The 21,382-nt window shown below is 31.5% G+C and overlaps 1 protein-coding gene across 1 annotated transcript; it reads left to right on the plus strand.

The window, feature by feature from the left end:
- The first annotated feature begins 8,641 nt into the window (after positions 1 to 8,641).
- Positions 8,642 to 10,236, plus strand: LOC142609757 (uncharacterized). The gene has a single exon (XM_075781468.1). The coding sequence runs from the start codon at positions 8,825 to 8,827 to the stop codon at positions 9,854 to 9,856; it is 1,032 nt and encodes a 343-aa protein (XP_075637583.1). The 5' UTR covers positions 8,642 to 8,824; the 3' UTR covers positions 9,857 to 10,236.
- Positions 10,237 to 21,382: the final 11,146 nt, after the last annotated feature.

A 21,382-nucleotide genomic window follows, 5' to 3' on the forward strand; every position in this document is an offset into this window, starting at 1 on the left:
GTATCTAGCGCTATACTCTCTTCACTATGTGATTCCCTTTTGACTTCTCTGGTCTTCCTGCTCTTAGTCAAGCTCTTTTTTGAGTGCCAGCAAGGAAATCTGAAAGCCTAGTTGACTTTTTTGTTTTGTGGTTTGGAATGGATAGATTATGAGTAGGCACTCCATTCACATCACTGGTATTTTCCTAAAATGCACTGACCTATCATTAGGTGGTGTGAATTCACTTGGGGTAGTAGTGGAAAGTAGCAGTAACTAGTGCTATGATGTTGCTCAGTCAGGGAGACACACATGAAGAAAGTTGCAGCCATTGTGGGGTTGGGACCTGGGAGAATTGCTGTTTCCCATTCTGTGAAGATTCCCATCCCATGAAAATGGAGGTTTCCTTGTTATTATTATTAATTTTCAATAAATAATTACACCTAGATTTTTTCTTCTTTGTTTTTTTGGTGGGTCTGATATGGGAAAGTTAACTTATGTCGGCAAATGATATTAATTTTTTTTAAAAATAGTTCATTAACAAATATTTTAAGGAGGTTTGTTAATTAAATTTAATTGATATTAGAAGTATAAAAACCTCTTATTGTTTATGATTAAGGGAGCCATGGTTATTGACGTTGGTGTCCGTTATTTTGAAGTATATATAAGCTGGTGTATTTTTTAAGATTATGTCATGTAACTTTTTTATTGTGAAAGTGTATTTTTTAAGTTAAGTAGTTATATGGTAAAATCTTAATAGAGACCTTAAGAATCAATACTTAGAGCAACTCCAATAGGCTCTCTAAAGCCTAATTTGAAGAGCAACCAAACCAAAAAACACCTCCAACCGTTTCTCCAACTCCAATTTTTTTTATAGATTGGCTACAGTAGCTCTCCAGACATGGAGAGTACTATAGCAATTATGGTAGCATATCCAAAGAATATTTCCTCTTAAAATATTACCCGGTTGAATAAAAAATTATTTTTTTCTCTTTCCTCCCTCCCTCTTTCTCTCTTCTTTATCTCAACGGCTACAAAAGGCAAAATACAATCCAAACTCGAAAATAGTTTTTCTCATAAACCAGAAATCAAAAAAATAAAAGAAAAAAGAGAAAAGAGAGACCTGTTCATGAGCAAAAGAATTAATTCAGTCTCAATATCACAACTGATTAAAACATTAATCAAACTCAAAAATACAATCTTAAAATTAATCAAATCATAACAATAAAAGCAAAAAAAGAAAAAAAAGAAAGATAGAAGCCATCTAACCAACGGTGGAGCAAGCAAGCAACCCACGGTGGAGAAAAAAAGAGACAACGCCTCCTGTGTCCTTCGATCAACGGTGGAGCAAGCAATTGAAAAAAGTTCAAAAAAGAAAAAGAAAAAAGAGAGAGCTAGAGAAAGAAAGAGAGAGCTGGAGAAAGTGAAAGAGCCAAAGAGGGATCCAGAATGATCCAGAAAAAGAAGGGTAGATAAACAATTGAGTGGGATAGGTGTGTGGTGGAGAAAAAACTAAGAGAAAAAAAAAAAAAAAAGGGTATGGATGTAATGAAGTTTGAAAAAAAAAAATAAAAAATAAGAAAAAGCAATTAAAAAATTTTATCACAATATTTTCACAATAAATTTTAAGTAATAGATTATTGTTAACTAATATTGGTGAGTGAAAAAATAATTTCAGTAGTAGGTTCAAATTAGAACTAGTAACAACTTTCCACATAAGATTTTGATATGATTCTTGTGAAAGTATTTCGAAAAATGTTGTGAATATAACACTTTTTATTAAAAAATATAATTGTTAGGAATGAATATAAAAGAATAAATGATGATAAAAAAAAATAAAGAATAAATGAAAAAATATTATTTAAATAAGATGGAGAAAAGAATACAAAGTCTGTTAGAAAGTGTATTTAAAAAAGTAAGGAGACAAAAGGTAAAATGAACTATTGTTCTCTAAACAGTACAAAAATTTGAAGAGGCTCTTAGAGATGCTCTTAAGTTACAGTAGATAAATTTTGTTGTTTAAGTTATACTTGTATCAAAGGAAAACGTAAAAGAGCTTCATAGCATCGTAATAAGCTAACAATCCCAAGGTTTTGATACCAAGAAATAAAAGAAAATGACACAGACGAATATTTTATGGAAGACCAGCTGATTAGTTGGTAATTTTTATTTTTTAATAAAGAACTGATACTACACATGATCTTAAAAGGTATGATTAGTTAGTATTTGCAGGACTTAAATCTTAGCTTGCAAGCTTCTTGATCTGATAATTAGGCCACAACAATTACACTTGCTTCGCATTTAGCCAACCATAAGTGGAACAGTTTTTTAGTTGCTCCGACTGTTTTTGCAAGATTATTGTCGAATCAGTGATGGTACAATAGTACACTGGCTTCCCAAACATGTATTTTACTCTTCTTTTTTTTGAATATTTTTTTCTAATGAAAGTTGGTGGAAAAGTTGGTGTTTTGAAAAGTAAATGAAAAAATAATATTTAAATAAAATAGTGTATAGAATAGAGAATTATACGTGGATGTTTGGGAAAATGCTAGCTAAAATAAAAAGAAGTGGATTCTTTTTTTTCTTTTTTTGAGTAAAGGAAAAGGTTGTTTTAAAATAGAGAATAAATTTTACACAAGCTAATATGAAGATCTTTTTTATTTTTTGAGAAATCTAATATGAAGACTCTAATGGCTTTCTTGATGATGTATTATGTTTGTGGTTCCAATCTTCCTCATACCATTCCACTATCGAATTAAGAAAAAAAAGGTGGAATCAAATTTAGGGTTATAAATGAACTAAGTTGTTTATAAGCAACTTAAGTTTGACTTAGGATAAAACTTGTTTATTTTTTTTGTTTAATAAACAAGCCAAGCTCAAATTCAAGTTTAGACTTGACTATTAAACAAGTCAATCTCAAATATAATAATGTGTTCTTAAACAAGCTTGTGAACATAAGACTCAATATACTTATATATTTTTGAAATTGGATTGTGCATGTTTTCAAATAGGTCTATATATTATCGGCTTATTATTTGTAATTATTGATGATAGAAGCAATCCTACGTAATAAAAATCAATAGATTTGAGAAGGGTAAAAATTTAAGTCATGGTTTTAATATATAATGGAAAAGAATAAGTTAAACAAGAAGTTTGTTAAAAAACTCCAGCTTATTTGACAAAAAAATTAAATAAGTCTAGACATATAATTTTGTTTGGTAAGAAACTCAAGTTTGACTAGCATTCGAAATAAAACTAAATGAATAAACCTAAATTTTTAGGATACATTTGGTACACTGAATGAGGATTATGAAATAATTAAACCTATTCATTAGTTTGATTGTGGGTTATAACATTAGAATGAAACTTAATATTTATTTTAGGAAATATCTTACTCATACAATTATATCTCCTTAAAAATTGTTAATTTTGTACGTTTTTAGACCCCTTAAAACAACTAGATTAACCTAGTTATTTAGTCAAGTTATTAACTTAGGTAAATTATGCAGATCTAGGTTAACACAAATATATTATATCATGCAAAGCAGTGGAAATATAAAAAACATAATGATATAATGACCTAGGAAAACCAAACCGGTAAAAAACCTGGGGAGGATTTAACCTAGCTATTCTCAAGGTAAAACTAAATCTACTATGAAAGAATCGAAGTTTGTACAATAGCGACTTAGACCACTAACATTCTATTGCTACCCACCAGTAGAAAACTTATTGACATGACCACGTGCAAGTTCCGAGACCATGAACTCATTTTTTCTTGGATTCTCTAGCAAGTACAAGCACTCCCGCTTGTATATCTTTAAGCTCTTATAACAGTAACTGAATAATCATCAAGTTATTGAAGCAATCTCCTTCTTGATGATCCTAAGCTTGTGAAGGCAAGTACCTCTCAGATCTCACAAGAGATTCACACAAATAGCAATATGAGCAATCTAAAAAATGTTGCTAGGGTTTGTCTTTTATACCTAGGGAAAAACATAAAACCCTACACATCATATAAACTTAGGGCTGAGTTGGAAATTTTGCAGAAAAAACAATCTGCACGACTTTCGATCGGTCGAGTCAAATTCTTTCTCGATCGATCGAGTCGGGCAGAATTGCACAGTAACTTCTGCAGCAACTCGATGCCAACTTTACATTAAAGACACATACTTTGAGCAGTCTAAACACGACTTAAACGTTTTGATCATGGTTTGCCAACATTACAAATTAGAGTTCTAATACATTTAAACCTAAAGATCTTAGAGCCTAGCAAATTTTAAATTTAAGAGAGATATGTGTTATTTTTTATGATTTTTTATTTTTATAATTGTTAGATGTATATGGAAAGTTTATTTATTTGAAAATGTACTAAGTTTTGAAATTATTGAACTTACTAAAAAATAAATAATACAATCTCTTAAAGAGGAATATTTATTCCTCATTTTGAAGAATAATTATTCACAAGTAATGATGATTTTTTGTAATAAAAATATAATTAAAATTAAAGAATAACTAAATAATAAGAATAACTATTACTTTATAGTGCCTAATACAGTTTACCAAACATGCCCTTAATATTTGACTGATTTATGGTCAATTAGTCCAATCGATACTTAAAAGTTAAACCTACACACAAAAAAAAAAAAAAAAAAAGACTGAGTAAAAAATTTACAAGAGTGGTGGTAAGGTGCCGTTTGTTGCAATTCTATTTGAGACATCAAATCAATTAATTTTCTCATAGTTTTTTTAAGACTTTAATTTTCTTAAATGCAGCTTAGACAAACTCTACTTATCTTTTATTTGTTTAAAACTCTCATCAAATTAGGCCTTACTAAACATACACAAAGGTTTTTAACCAATTAGGTTCTACCCTAGTACTAGTAGTCTAGTACCCTTCAACCTATGATCATTGATGAATGAAAGACCCCAGCATGACCCCCTGGCAAGACCCCATCTTAAGCAAAAATGAATTAGCTTGTTGGGCACTGATCAAACCATTATGAGACTTAACCACTGCTTTTACCTTGTAGGTATGGCAACTGCTGTTTTTGAGTAGAAGGTAAGAGTCTTAACTATTGATTTAATGCCTTCACTTAATGCTCTGAAATATAAAGTGAAAAATAAAATTAGGTAGCAAATAAAAATTATCCAAGAAAGTAATAAATCATGCACATTGAAATTGCCAAACTATTTACTTTTTTTAAGGAAATTGCCAAACTATTTACTTATTTAGTCAAGTTACAGCTCAAGCTATTTTTAATTTGTGAATTAATTTGGAAAGGAAGAAGAAAAGTGGATACAAGTTTTATAATTCTGCTTATCTCAAAAGAAATATTAGATTAACATATATAAAACAATAGTTTTAACTCTTTCCTGAATAAGGTGGGTCAATATTAATGAGAATCTAACTTTTTTTTTTTTTTAGAATACTAAGGTCATGTTTGGTGAGTGAGTTTTAACTCACTTTTTCATGTTTGAAACAACATTATCCATACTTTTTCACTCACACGTATATAAAAAACACTCAAACAATATAACTCAAACTTCTCTCCTAAACACTCTCTAAGTATTTTAACACACACACAAAGGGAGAGAAAAAAATGTTTTAAATAAACTAACAATGATGTATATTTAGAAGGACCTACTTCTTTGATATACAGTATAGAGTTTAAACCTCAATAACCTTAAATAGCTCAAGACTAAATTGTTGGATTTTATTACTTATTTATTTTTTTAAGGGAAGCAAGTTGGATTTTGTCCATGAATTGAGAAGATAAGAGTTGTTTTGATATAATCTCAGGTCTAAGGTGAAAGCAAGATATTTTGTGTTTATTTGTGAGATTTTAATTTTTTTTATTATTAGTAAAAAGTTTAACAATAAAATGACTCAATATTCTTAATTTTTATGATTAAAGACATATTCACTTAGAATCAATTAATAGAATTGTTCACATAAATTGTATATAAAGCATAACATATCTTAAAAAAAATGAAATAAACTTATTTATTTTAAATGTGATCGATGCAAATGATTTTATAAGTAAAAGTGAAAACAATGATGCAAGAGGAAGTATATGTATATGAGTGGTTTTATGGTAATGGTTAAAGAGAGGAAGTAAATGCATAAGTGGTTTTATGGTGATCGGTTCGCAAGAGCTGCATTGAGAGAGAGAGAGAGAGAGAGAGAGAGAGAGAGAGAGAGAGAGAGAGAGATGTATATGAGTTGTTTTATGGTAATGGTTAAAGAGAGGAAGTAAATGTATTAGTGGTTTTATGGTGATCGGTTCGCAAGAGCTACATTGAGAGAGAGAGAGAGAGAGAGAGAGAGAGAGAGATTCTTTTTATTTTTAGTAAATTATAGACTACTTTATTTTTATTTTTTAAGTTAAATGAATATAAAATAATTTTTTTATTTTGAATAAATTAAACTTGACCTTTAAAGTTTGAATTTTTTTTTTTTTTTAGTTTGAGATTTTTTTTCTCTTCAAGTTATTTTATACAATGATAAAAATACTATAATATTACAATGTAAGAGTACCTGCATCAGTAAGTACAAAATAGAGTTGTGATATGCACATTTTGAACAAAAAACAACCACATCAGTTGGTGTAAAATTGTACATAAATTCACAAGTGCTACAGTAACCGTGTATATATGCATGGTTATTGTAGTTGTGCATATAATATTTTAGTATTTTTTTGTAGTGTTGGGTATGTGAGAGAGAGGGATAGTGAGTGAGGAAATAATAAAAATTGTAAAAGAATAAATATTTTAGTGAATAAATGTGTAAAATAAATAGACTAATATAAATATTTTGTAAAAATAAACATGTAAAATAAAAAAATAAAATTTTAATATAAAATAGAAGAAAACTTTTACACTTACTGCTCTAATACTAAAATAATGAGATTTTCTTCCATGGGAACTTAGACATTTAAATAAATGGATTATAGGAGAATCTTTTCAGACTCAACTCAACGAAGGTTGGGTAAATTATCATCATTCAATATGATGACTATAAAAAAAAAGTATAAAAAAAAAGGTATATTACTTTAAGAAAAAAAAGATATTACTTGATTAAGACAGACACAGTTTAGTTTGTTGAATAAAGATTAAAGATGTTAATTACTTCATGACGTAGTAACAGAAGGGCATCAATCACAAACCAATCATGGATCGTTGAGTGACTCAGTGGACAAACCCAGAGTCTGACTCTTGAGTCCTGAAAAGAAGTTGACAACTAGTCACTTTTCCAATGCTCAAAATAGTACTATCACGGTTTACTATTACTATAATAAAACCGACAAAAAGACCCAAACAAATTCAAAGAAAATCTAACGGATATTATCTCTACAATATTTACTCGATTCAATTTTCTTTTTCCATACGCTGCAACAAATCCCCCAGAATAGCAGTAACTGTGCTTCAAAACAATAAAAACAAAATAGCAGTTTCTGATAAAGCTTTCATATCAATCGAGTCATTCCATTTATATTAAAATTTTGGCTAACATATAAAACTCACACTTAAATATATTTAGAATTTATTTCTATTTTCCAACTATGTTTATATTCATTCCAATTCTTTAAGAGTTTGTTTAGATATCGTTTATTTTGTTGAAACTGAAAATTTATTGTTGAAAATACTGTAAATAAAGATAAAAATTAATTGAAATAGTATAGTAGGACCTATAAATAGTATCAAAAAGTACAGCGAGACCTATAAGTAGTAACAAAAATAAGCTGAGTAGTGAAATAATTTATAATTTTCATTAGTTTTCAAAGGCACACTAAGTTTTAAATGTTGCTTAATTGTCCAAACTTTTATTTTATTTTCCTTTATACTAAAAAAATCCAATTAATGATTGTTTCCATTTTTTTTTTTATAAAAATTTTAACTAAAGATGATGAAAAGACATTAATTAAATAAACTTGAAAATGTCTTAATTCAATAAACTTGAAATTTCGAGAATTAAAATGAATTATAGTGAAATTTAGAAGGTAAAATTTTCATCTAAGTCTAAAATTTTTAAATAAATCATAAGATTATTAAATTTTTAATCTAATCTAGGTCTATTTATATCTATTTTTTTGGGATAAGTAGATAATGTGTAAATAATCCTAGATGCTCGTTTAAAGATTAAACTATTACGTCATGGATAAGAGTCTTATAATTCAATTTTTTGACATTTTCTAAATGTTTGGAAGTTCCAAATAAAAAAGAAAACGAAAAAAATATTATATTGATAATATTTTCACAAAAAATTATAAAATGATAGATTATTATTGATTATTAAAAGTAAGTATCAAAATAATTTTAAATTATGAATTCAAATAAAAATCAATAACAGCTTATTGTTTATAATTTCAACAAAAATATTATAAAAATACGGTTAACTTAACACCCGTCAAAAAAGAAATAACTAAAAGGAAGGAAAACTAAATTTGGAGGTAAACAATTTTGGAAGAAATTTCCTAGAAGTCTAGAACTGACCAGTGACCACAAGTGCCAGCCATGCCATACAGAAGACTACACAACACAACACAACACAACGCAACGCAACGCAACACAACACAACAAGACTTACAACCTCGAAATATAGATAAAATCTGAACAGTGGATCCTACCCATCCGTGCAAAGGTTAAAATAAAATTATATAAATAAAATAAAATAAATCTCTTTGGCACAAGCACAACACATGAGAAATAAAAGCCACACCAATATGCTATAACATAGGACACCCCATATCTTCTCTCTTCATAAACAAAGCTTAAACAAAAAAAAAAAAAAAAACAGAGTCTGGTAGAGAGAGAGAAAGAGAAATAGAAAGAGTCTTTTTGTTTGAAAATGAAGCTATCCACAAAACCCATATCGAGTCCGGGTCGGACTGAGAAGTTCCCGCCACCATTGATGAGGTTTCTGAGGACCAATGTGGGGAGCAGAAGCAGAGGCAGGGCACGTTCAAGCCCAATGTTTGTTCGCAACAAAAGGAACTCCAACGCTGCCATTGAAACTCAAGAACCAACTTCTCCAAAAGTCACATGCATGGGCCAAGTCCGGGTCCGCCGCTCCTCCAACAAACAACCCTCCAAGGGTCGGAACCGCCGCGCCGGAGCCACTTCAAGACGACGCAGGTGTAAATGGCTCCAAAATGCTCTATTATGCCGCCATGTTGCCTGGAATATGAAACCCAAGTGTTGCGGACCGGTTTGGCGCAAGTGGGTCTTGTTTTTTCAAGTGGGTTTTCGACGAAAAGGCGAAACTCGACAAGATTCACCGAAATCTGAACAGAAATTTGGGAATAATATTGAATTTTCAGAGCGAGAAGGTGGAGAAGAGGAAGAAGAAGAAGAACAAGAAAATGTTGAAAAAGAAGTTGTAGCTAAGGTCTTTGTGTCTAATTCATGTTCACCACCAAAGAATGCTTTTTTGTTAACTAGGTGCAGATCTGCTCCGTACAGATCTTCATCTCTGGCCAGTAGATTCTGGGAATCACCGCTCGGGACAGAGGAAACAGAGGAACAGAGGAGGAGAAGAACAGAGCAAGAAAACAACAACAGAGACGAGGAACATGCGGAGCATACAGCGAAACCCACATCGGAAAGCGAGTCAATTTCGGATCAAGAATCGAGGGTAGCTCCCGAAACCGAGAAAAAGTTGGAGTTTTTGAAAGAATTCGAAGGTTCAATTAAAGACAGATTCCTCAGCTCCACAAACATCGAAGAATTGAAAGCTGTAGATGTCTCTGTAGGTCCTCTCATACTCACAAGGTGTAAATCAGAACCAGCAAGAACCGGAGAGAAGCTTGATCCAGACTCTAATTTCTGGAAAAGAAGAAGGTTGGGTCTCACTGGTTCAAACTCACAACCTGTTTTGTGATTAAATCCATTATTATAATCTCTATCTCTTTTAATTTTTCTTTTTTACTGAATTGAAAATATTTTTGGGCAACTGAATTGAATTGGTTTTTTTTTTTTTTTAATAGCGAAAAAAAAATACATGCGGAGCTATATATATATATAGGAGAGAATCTCTATGGCTCTATGGTATAAAAAAAGTAAGTTTGGTCGTACTTTAAAAGCTGAAAGAAATGAAATAGTTGTGTTCATCTATATCTATTTATCTGCTCTGCTTTGCTCTGCCACTCATCATGGGCAGCTGTCTGTATTTATTACTTTTTATTTATTTGTGTCATTTAAATCAGTCTCTGTTTTTCAACAAATTTCATGGAACTATAGAAGTTTGGGACTGTTCTCAGTGTTTTCTGCTTTTGCTTTATGGACTGGTTTGGGGTAATGGGATTTTGATTAATATAATAAGCATCTTTGGATACTCTGACCAACTTCAATATTGGTTTGAAAGCCTATTTGTATAATACCTTTATGAGGTGACCCCCACATCTTTATTGAAATACATGTTCATATGTCTGACTATCTGATATATATGGGTTTATCTATAGTATAAAGAAAAAATAATAAATATGAAACATGATTCTAAATTTTTTTAATGGGGGCTAGTTTGCCACTTTGCCATTTTTTTTTCTTGTTTTCAGAGATTTGGAATTAAGATTTTTGACCACTTTTTCACTTTCAACTTTTAAAGATTTGTTGATCAAAAGTATGGTCTAAAGCTTCTATGATTAATGTCTAAAATGTGAAAGGTACGTGACCCAGGTCATTGTCCTATAGCTTTTGGACATTTCATTTCAGGATGATTAGGGAACATAAGCCATCATCCATTTCACATTAGATAAGAAATATAGGGTGGAAAATTTCCTTTTGAGCTAAAATTCTTTGATTCAGACTACTTCACAAAGATTAGGTTGAGATAATTGAAACTTGGTTCAGGCATGTTTGCCGTAAGTTTATTTTATTTCAAAAGTTTATTCAGCGTAGGGACATCTATTTATCTTAAATTTACTTTAAAAAAAAAATTAAATTGGTATTTCAAAAAATATTTTTTTTGCCCAACAAGTACTTGGGTTGAACAAGCATGGCTATTGAGAGAGAGTAGGAGGTAGCTAAGAAGACTGATGTGAGATCTCATGAGGTACCCTCACAGGCTCACACCAACGAACCCACATGTTATGAGAACTTCGTTTCATAAATTAGTAATAATTTTTCTCACTATGACTACAAACTAGGACATTTATTAGTGTGGTCCTTACCCCAAGCTTTGTCTAGTTAATGTAATTGAGCTTTGTTTTTACTTTTTAGCCTTATCTGCTTCAAGCAAACAATTTTCTGAAACTAAGGCCCCATAGATTCATCATTACACAAGAATACCCTGTTCAGAAGGGCAGGTCTGCCACTTGGGCCAAGTTTCAGGCACACAGTGGCTCTGTGCATTTATGGACTTGGAAAGATGAAATACTAGGCTAATGTCTGGGAACTCAAATTCTGGTAACTCAGTAAGTTTGGCAAAGTGAACCTTGGATTTAACCAACGATGCTACAACATAAACAATGTTTTTCACAATAATTGAGTTAGCATTCACACATAAACAGTGTTTTTCCACAGTAATTGAGTTAACATTCACAATAATTGAATTAACAAGCTTTTAGAAGTTTTGATTTGTGCTAAGAGCATTTGCATCAATAATTATAAAAATTTTAGTATTTACAATTTTAAAACACTTTTTTTACAATTTTAACACCTCATTTTATAACATACTAAACATCAAACATTCTTTTTTTTTTTTTATAATTTTATTTAGATATTCTTTCTTTAATATTTTTATTTGTTTTTTTTCAACTTTATTCAATTTTTATTCTTTCTTTAAAAGACAGTGGGCTTCACTTAAATAAAGAAATAATATAAGTTTTACCATTTGTGAACCGTGTGATCTCAAATTTGAAATTGCACTGTTCATTAATGCCAAATATTATAGTATTTAAAATAGTAATTTTTTAAAATTTGGTATGTTAAATGACAAATATATGGCATTCGATACACGTACTGATTTTGCTTTATAGCGGTTGAGAAAAGTTTTTCAAATTGCTTGTGGTCTAGATTTTCTCTAAACAAAAATGCATTAGATTAGCTTGAGGCATAAAAGCAGTGTATTTCTAATTTTCTACCAAACATTCTGTCCTTATGGGACCCATCGCACTGCAAATCACACTGGAGGTTGCAGGCTCCATTGACTTCTCTATCCCACCTTGTCATTTTCGGTTTGGCCATTAACAATCTCATCATTTGACTCCAATTTTCCGCCCCTTTAATCATGGACGCATAGAATTGAAAAACTAAGTGGTTAGAAGAGACGATAAATTGTTCCAACTAGCAAATTACCCCATGCGATCAAGTTGTTTTCCAAAATCAAGTTTATCTGTTTATAAATCTCTTACTCTACTGCCCTGTCACAGCACAAAAACTCTACAAATGCAACACAACGTGTAATCTTATCACGAAGCTGTATCGAGTGTGGCCTGGTGCTTCAGCTAATGTTTGACGGAAGTTGAGTGGTTTAAGCTGTATCGGGTGTGGCCTGGTGCTTCACCTAATGTTTGACGGAAGTTGAGTGGTTTAAGTAGTGCCGTTTTAACGAACGTGATATTAATCTTATGGACACTGTAGTGTGGGGTTGATGAATACACAAACTCCTTTTTTATTCAGAAAAAGAAAGCTGTACTGTAAATGTATGTGGTATTCCTTGAACAGATTTTTGAAAGAAAAACACTTTTTTTGGGGGGGGGGGGGGGGGTGCAGTTTTCCATAGGAACCAGGGGAAAGTAGTGCTGGACAAACTAGTCCCTTAGCTATTGCACTAAATGGTCAGGCTTTCTGGAAAGTAGGACCCAGAAGAAATCACAATTCACAGCACCCACAAATGTCACTTTTCCACTCAAAAAATGAAAAGTACTGATGCCTGTGCTACCAAATATGAAATATATTACATTCTATACTATATAACGTATCAGATTGTCACAGCTCAAGTAAAATCTAAAATTTACATTGTATACCATATTGCGTTGTATCCTGGCCTGAGATTGTGGATGGTACAAAAAGTGAGCCATTAGATTAAAAGGCTGCTTGCTGCAAAGCAGTGTTTTAGTGTTCAGTGTTCCAAGAAGACGGATCTTGCAATCATTTTAAGTTAAAATATGGATCTAGTGGAACCAGGAGTGGACTTCACCAGTAAAACATTCAGGGAAAGAAAAAAGGATTTGGATTTTGGTGCATGAGAAAAACAGGTCCACAGCTTTTTGTTTGAAAAAAGGCTAGCTTTTTTTTCTGGACTGGTTGGTGAAATTTGTCCAAGGTTATGTCCACGTGATCCTTCAACTCATGGGCCGCGATGGGGTTTGTCTTTGAAGCAATAAGTCTATAACCAAAAACAAATGTCCACCATCAATATTTTATTTTATTTAATTTTGGTCCTTTTAGATAATAAAGGATTCATTGATGCATAGAATTGAACTGAGGGACAGAGTGGGCTACTGATAATTCAAAAAGCAACGTTGATAATGGAGCATTGACAGCCCCTAGTATTGATATCCATAATTTTAAAAACCTCAATCAAAGAATTTTAGTTCCCACTAAGTTAGAATAGTAGTTTTTTCTCGACGGCAAAATGTTCCAGTTGATAACACATCCTTCTTACCAAGCAAAAAAATCTTATGAGACCGTTTTACATGGAAGTCATACTACGGTAGGTTCCACATGTTGTGAGATGGTGATCTCATGAGACTATCTTATAAGATATTATCTCTCAAGCAAGGGAGTTAGTGGCTCGACTAGCTTTTGTAGTTGTGCACAATTTATTCTCTCGGAAACCTTGAATAATATTCCCCCAATCCATCACAAGACTCTAATTTAGTCTATTAAAGCATTCATATTTGTCGGGCTAGACATATGTGATTATGGTTAATTAATTATGATTGGTCATTTAAATAACTAAATTTGATTAATGACGTGTCATAATCCCATTGGCCTAGGTTTGGAACGGGGATGCACTATCATACATAGGATTGCTAATTCTAATGGATAAATAGTCTTAATTTTAGTATTTTAGTTAAAACCCTTATAGATAAGTGTTTAAATTAAAATAAGTCACTGCCAAAATATCCACTAGCTTCATCTAATCCTAAAATGGCTAAATTTTAGGCTCCAAAGTTGGATGGAACTCAAAAACTTATAATATTTAAAATTGTAGAAAATTATTTTCAAAATTTAGGTTCACACTGTGAGGCGATTTGACATAGAATGTGAAGGCAACATTTTTGTCAAAATTATATATTTTTGAGTTATATTTAAAACCACACTAAAATCATCTCAAAATACTAAGACATGTTCAAAGCTAAAAATTCAGCCCCTTAATTCAATATTCTGACTCCAATTCTTATCCATCTTGCATTGCACAACCTTATCAACATATGTGCATGATTAAGCTAGTAAGAGTTTTAAACTTATCCTAATTTAATCCCAAGGCCATCTACTCCCTCTATAAATAGAAAGAGCCTGGCTCATTTGCAAAGCATACCAGAATCCTTTAAGATCTATTGAAGAAAGCCACAAAGGTCAATGCCGATCATTTTTGTCGATTCATGACTTTCTCAATAGTAACTTACTCAAAGCAAGCCCCTCACCGGTCACTTTCTTTGAAGAATTTGAAGAAAGTTTGAAGGTTTACTATTACTCTATCTGTAGACACCTCATTTTGTATTCCGTTAATAAATTTTAATCCTTGGCCCCAATGATGAGTTTGACATATGTCAACCAAGGGTAATTAAAGAGTTCACAATAATTTGGAAGTATTCATAACTCAAAAATTCTCAAATCGTTTTGAAATCGATACTAAAAAATGACCTTTGCTCACTATTTTGACCAAAACGTTTTATCTACAAAGAATTTTTGAGTGAAATTTGTTGTATAGGAAAGTAGACATTCTGGGCTTCAATTTGAATCCAAAATTTTCCTAACTTGGACTTATATCGAGTACGTTATGACCATTTGAAGTTAGGCTAACTAGGCAATATGATTTTCTAGGTTTTAAAAATTCATTTTAAGGGCCCAAAACATTATGCTTTGAGGTGGGCTGGCCTAAGACCTTTGAGAACGTTCAGAGATCATTAAAAAGCCCTAAAATCTCTAATTTTAACTTATAAATACTCATCTTATGTCTCCAATCAAAATCCTAGCAAGAGAGAGTTATTTTTTTTGCCTCCATCTTCTCTAAAACCTTATTTCCTCTTTTCAAAACCCTAGGGCAGCACCTTAGCACGTTTTTTACAAATTAGAAATCTCTCTTTATTTAGATCTAAGGCAGAAACTATTTTCTAAATTCATTTCTCAAAACCTTTTTTTAAACTTTTTGTTCATGAGTTGTGATGACTAATAATTGTGGTGTTTTTTGATTATCTTTGTGTTGTAGGCATTGAGGGATTGGTTAAAAAATCTCAAATCTGTGATTCTATAACAATGTGAGTCTCTTTTCCAAGATTTCCCACTTTGCTACATAGGATTCACACGATTCTTTGTTTAATACTATATTAAGTGTTCTTACTTATTTTAGTTGATTTTATGATCTTTGTTTGTTTATTAATCTAACCGTGGCTTGGTATGTATATTTTTTTGTTCTCTTTTGTTTCTTTAGCTCATTCTCCCATGATTCCTCTTAAGTTTGACATTTTTATTGAGTTAATGTTAGTTTAGTGTAATTGTTTGTATTGATGTTTGTTTTATTTTCTTTATGTTAGTTTAGTGTTTAGGGTTCTAATATGCTTGTTTGATTTTTATGTTTATATCTTTGAATGATTAATTCTATAATTATGTAATTTTTTCCCTAATTTTTGCTAAAGAATGTGTATGCATACTCAATTATGTGTTATGCGTACGCATGGTTGCACCCAGATTAGGGCAAAATCTTGTTTTTATTTGTTTTAATCATTTTTTACATATAATTTGATTCTGTTTAACTCTAATTTAGGTTAATTATTTATGTTTGATTATTTACCATGTTTATTTGAATCTTTTTGCCATATTTAATTTATTTATTATCTTTTCCTTGTGTGTTTATATTTAATTGTCAACTTGCCATGTTTAATTTATTTTGTTTGATTTGTTTCCTTTTATATTGTGATATTTAATATGTTGTGTGTGTTATTTCCTTAAGTGTATGATGTATATTTAGGTTAATGATTAGGACTCTCTTAATAAACTCTTTAATTAAACATGGCCTAGTAACACATAATGGAGGCTGGTCCACAATCTGGGAGGTCTTAGGTGCCTAACACCTTCCTAAGCCATACGCAAACTCTGGACCTATGTATGTCAGTGACTGACCCAAAATGCCCAATATGGTTCCTAGATTTAATCTAGATGGTGACTCCATTTCTTCTCCACCACAGTCCACTTTGCCAAGGCGTACTCCACTGTGGGCACAAAGGAGAGTATGCCCCAACCGAGTGGATTGTGGTGGAGAAAAGTGGAGTTGCCACCTAAATTAGGTTTAGGAACCATATTGGTCATTTTGAGTTAATCACTTACATACATGGGTCCACACATCAGATTATGGGTCTGGAGTTTGGGTACGGCTTGGGAAGGCGTTAGGCATCCAAGACCGTCCGACTTGTGGGCCGACCACTATTATGTGTTGCTAGACCATATTTAATTAAAGAGTTTATTAAGAGAGCCCTAATCCTTAACTTAAACATTCATCATGCACTTAAGAAAATAACACACACAACGTATTAAAGATCACAATATAAAAGGAAACAAATAAAACCTACCCAAACAAAATAAATTAAACATGGCAAGTTGACAATTAAATATAAACACTCTAAGGAAAAGATATTAAATAAACTAAATATGGCAAAAAAGATTTAAATAAACATGGTAAATAATTAACCTAAAACAGAGTCAAATAGAATCAAATTACATGTAAAAAAATGATTAAAACAAATAAAAACAAGACTTTGCCCTAATCTAGGTTCGAGGTGCATATGCATACTCAACTATGCGGTTGCATGGTTGAACCATGCGCACGCATATTCGATGATACGTATGCATCCTTTAGCATAGATTTGAAAAAAAAAACATTTTTATAGATTTAATCATTCAATGATTTAAACAAAAAAAAAAAAAATCAAAGAGGCATATTAGAACCCTAAACACTAATCTAACATAAAGAAAAAAAAAATCAATATAAACAAATAAACATGAAACAAAACAAATATACTGAACTAACATTAACTCAACAAACATGTCAAACTTAAGAGGAATCATGTGAGAATGAACTAAAGAAACAAAAGAGAACAAAAACAAAATATACTAAGCCACAGTCAGATTAATAAACAAAAAAAAAAGGATCATAATATCAACTATTACAAGTAAGAACACTTAATATACTATTAAACAAAGAATCATGTGAATCCTATGTAGCAAACTAGAAAATCATGGAAAAGAAATTCACCTTGCTTTAGAATCACAAATTTGAGATTGTTTAATCGACCTCTCTGTGCCTACAATACAAATATTAGATGGAGAAGACAACAATGATCAAAGAACACAATAATAGTTAGTAATCACAACTCAAGAACACAAGGTTTTGAAAAGGTTTTAGAAAACAATTTTGAAAGCAAACTTTCTGCCTTAGAACTAACTAAAGAAAGGTTTTAATTTTGTAAAAAACGTTCTAAGGTGCTGCCCTAGGGTTTTGAAAAGAGAAAAAAAGGGTTTTAGAGAATATGGAGGCCAAAAAATCACTTTATCCAGCTAAGGTTTTCATTGGAGATATAAGATGAGTATTTATAAGTTAAAATTAGGGGTTTTGAGGATTTTTAAAGGTTTTTGGACATTTCTAAGGGTCTAAGGGCCGGCTCCCATCAAAGCATGATGTTTTGGGCCCTTAAAATGAAGTTTAAAACCCAGAAAATCGGACTGCCGAATTGGTCCAAATTCAAATGGTCATAACTTATTCAATATAAGTCCAAATTAGGCAAATATTATATTCAAATTGAAGCCCAGGATGACTACTTTACAATGAAATAAATCTCACTCAAAAATTATGTGTAGATAAAAAGTTATCGTTAAAATAGTGAGCAAATGTCATTTTTCAGTATCGATTTCAAAGCGATTTGAACACTTTTGAGTTGTGATTACTTCCAAATTATTGTGAACTCTTTAATTGCCCTTGGTTGACATACGTCGAGCTCATCATTGGGGTCGGGGACCAAAATTTATTAATAGGTACAAAATGCGGTGTCTACACTACCCAACCAATCCAAGGGGGTGTTGCCCATTTAAAATCCGATCCAAGGAGTTTCCACCCATTCAAACCTAATCCAAAGAGGTGCTACCCAAATCACCTCGATTTGATCTAAAGATTTAAACCATCTAGTAGTCCCCCCCCCCCCCCCCCCCCCCCGGAATTTAATCTTGAATCCAACATCGCATGCAGGTATAAATCTCTAAACCTAGTTTAGATCCTCAAATCTCAAATTCACAACATGTTTCTTTTGATGATATGAAATGAATTTATGAACATGCTATAACTATCTAGGGTTTATGAAATCAACTCACATGCTTAAAACCCTTTTTTCAAAACCCCAAAATTTTAATATGTTTTCATGTCTACTTGTTTGTCACATATTTGAGTCTTCAAGAGGCTTAAAAGTTTTTTTTTAATTTTTAATTTTTTAAATTTTTAAAAAGAAATTTAACTTTGATGTCAATAAAGGAAAAGCGTACAAACATGTTCTTATGTTGTAAATCTTGAGGTTTTGGTTCGTACCTCTTGGGGTTGGTATCAAACCCTAACCAAAACTCAATGCAACCAAAACAAATCTAACACCACCTTTATAGCCTTCCACACAATCTCCAATTGCCTCTTGGTTAGTAGAATCCACAAGTATGGGTCTTCTACATGATCCAATTGAGTGTGTGCCTCTCTAATTTTTTTGAATGTAAATATATGTTAAGATGTTTTTCTCTAGGTGGATTCCATCCCCACTTATAAAAAAAAAAATGATTGGGTCTTAGTTGTTGAAACTTGAAACTCTATAAAAAAAAGAAGAAGATGTTTTTCTTTATTCAATTGGGAATTATGTGCTCTTATATGTGTGCACAAAAAAAAAAAAAAAAACCCTAATGCAATGGACTGCCCACATGAGCGCCCGTTTGGACCTTCCTACGGGCCCAAATGCCAACAGAATACAGTAGAATTATGAAAATTCTAACACTATAATGAATGTGATCCGATCTAAGGAAAATCAAGTGATTGTAACACACACACACGCTTAAGAGTAGGATGGGCAGTTGAAGCTGCTGTCTGCGATTTTACTGCAGGAATTGAAGATATTTGAAGCTTTGTTGTCAGTGTCCCAGTCATACTGGCAAATAGCAATCTGCTGATCATAAACTCTAAAAAGACCCCATTCCAGTCCAGCCATGACAGCTGTTGATGTTGGACCCAACAGGACACCCATGAATGGTAACATGCATATAGGCATGTAGTTTTCATACATCACCAATATCAAATCGGCAATGGGTGTAAACATTTTACTCAACAAATAGTAAATTGTTTCTTGTTCTTACGTTTATATATTAACAATTTTCAATCAAATAATATTGTATCCTAGTAGTACTTCAATCAAATGATAATAGGTAATTTTGGTATTGTAGATGTCACCCTATCAAGTGTTTCACTTATAAATGGCCTTGTTTGCTCAGCGTGAGCAAGTTTAGTGCAATCCACATTCAAATTTGTTGGCAATCTTAACCTCTAAAGCTCTTCAATATTGAACCCACTAAGCCTCACTCAAGCTACATAGGAATCTTGCAATATCTTTGGAAATTACTACCAAAGATACCCATCTTCAAAAAAATGCATATTCAATTAATGATCACATTGCATCTTGAACTTATTAGACCCCCTAATAAATCCCTTGAAAATGATTGGACCTTCACATGTGACCCCTCTTAATGTTGGGGAAAAGTCTTTTGTGATGCAAGAGTTGCTAAATTGTCTAATAAGATGCATGAGGTTGATCAGTTCATGGAACCGTGCCATTTCTGAGTGCGAGCCATTTCATGAATGAAATGATTTTACATGTGTCATAAACTATATTCTGCTTCTTTCTGCTTAAATATCTTTTAGAAAATGAGATATTTTTCAAAAAAAAAATATTTTTTAAAATTATCTCATTTTTCTATATTTGGTAGTAACTTTAAATGAGTTAGAAAATGATTTTCAAACTTCCTTTATTTAGCTAAGTCATACATTATCTGTTGACTGAAGTTAGTTTTCATTTGACTCATTTTTTTTATACTACCAAACACTAGAAAATACAAAAAACTATCTTTATATAAGATTTTTCATAGAAACAAACAGAACATCAGATTGTGCAAATTTCACAAATGACTTTTTTTTTTTTATATACATTAATAATTTGAGATGGGGGATTTGAACATGGGATGAACCATTTTAAGAAAGTTTTAATGCAAATTTGATAAGAACTATAAAAAGCTGTAAAAAATTTGATTTTTTTTTTTTTACTTAACTAATGCTCTCAGAGCATTTGTTAACTTTTCCTAGTAGAATACGCATTTTGGACTATGCTATGCATTGTTCACTTGAAAATCATTGAGGATGCAGTGTAATTAAATTAAGCTTGCCAACAGATTTGGCACTAAATGAATTTGTTAACTCAAACAATGAGACATAGTATCCATTTGAGATTCGTTTATTTTGTTGAAACTGAAATTTTTTTGCTGAAAGTGCTGTAGATAAAAGTAAAATTAGCTGAAATAGTACAATGAGACCCATGAATAGTGCTAAAAAATGCAGTGGGACTATGAATAATAACAAAGATAAGCTGAATAGTAAAATAAGTTGGCAAAAATAATCTTTGCCAATTCTCTTGCTATATGGCTAGCTATGAAAAGCCACTCTTGTTGTATGGCATATGGCCAATTCTCTCAAAAAAGGGAAAAAAAAAAAGAAGACATATGGCCGACATAATTTGTTATATTAAGAATACTACACAGTTTTAGTCTTGTAAACTAATATGTTATTAATCATCTTCTAAAAAAAATTATATTATTAATCAACATAAAAAAAGAGAAAAAAAAAAAGTTTGTACACTTATTTATTATTACGTTGAAGATGGACCAATCTCATTTATTGTCCTGTCATTTATAAGTTTTTACTGTACTAAAATTGATAGCAGTTCTAGTATTCAAGGCACAAATGTTCTGTGGAGCCTCAAAATGTTAATTATTATTTATCTCCCTTTCTGGGAAGTCCATAGATCTATCTAGTGTTTTCAAAATTGGCAAATTTCCAAACAGCTTGACAACTTACACGTTTCATCTTTGACATTACTCAAGGGTCTGGCTTGGACAGTTGGCTTTGCACTGTGGCTTTGAATAACGTGCTGTATGCCTGTATGCAAGACCTAGA

This window comes from Castanea sativa, chromosome 9 (assembly GCF_040712315.1).
Source record: "Castanea sativa cultivar Marrone di Chiusa Pesio chromosome 9, ASM4071231v1".
NCBI classification, from domain to species: Eukaryota; Viridiplantae; Streptophyta; class Magnoliopsida; order Fagales; family Fagaceae; genus Castanea; species Castanea sativa.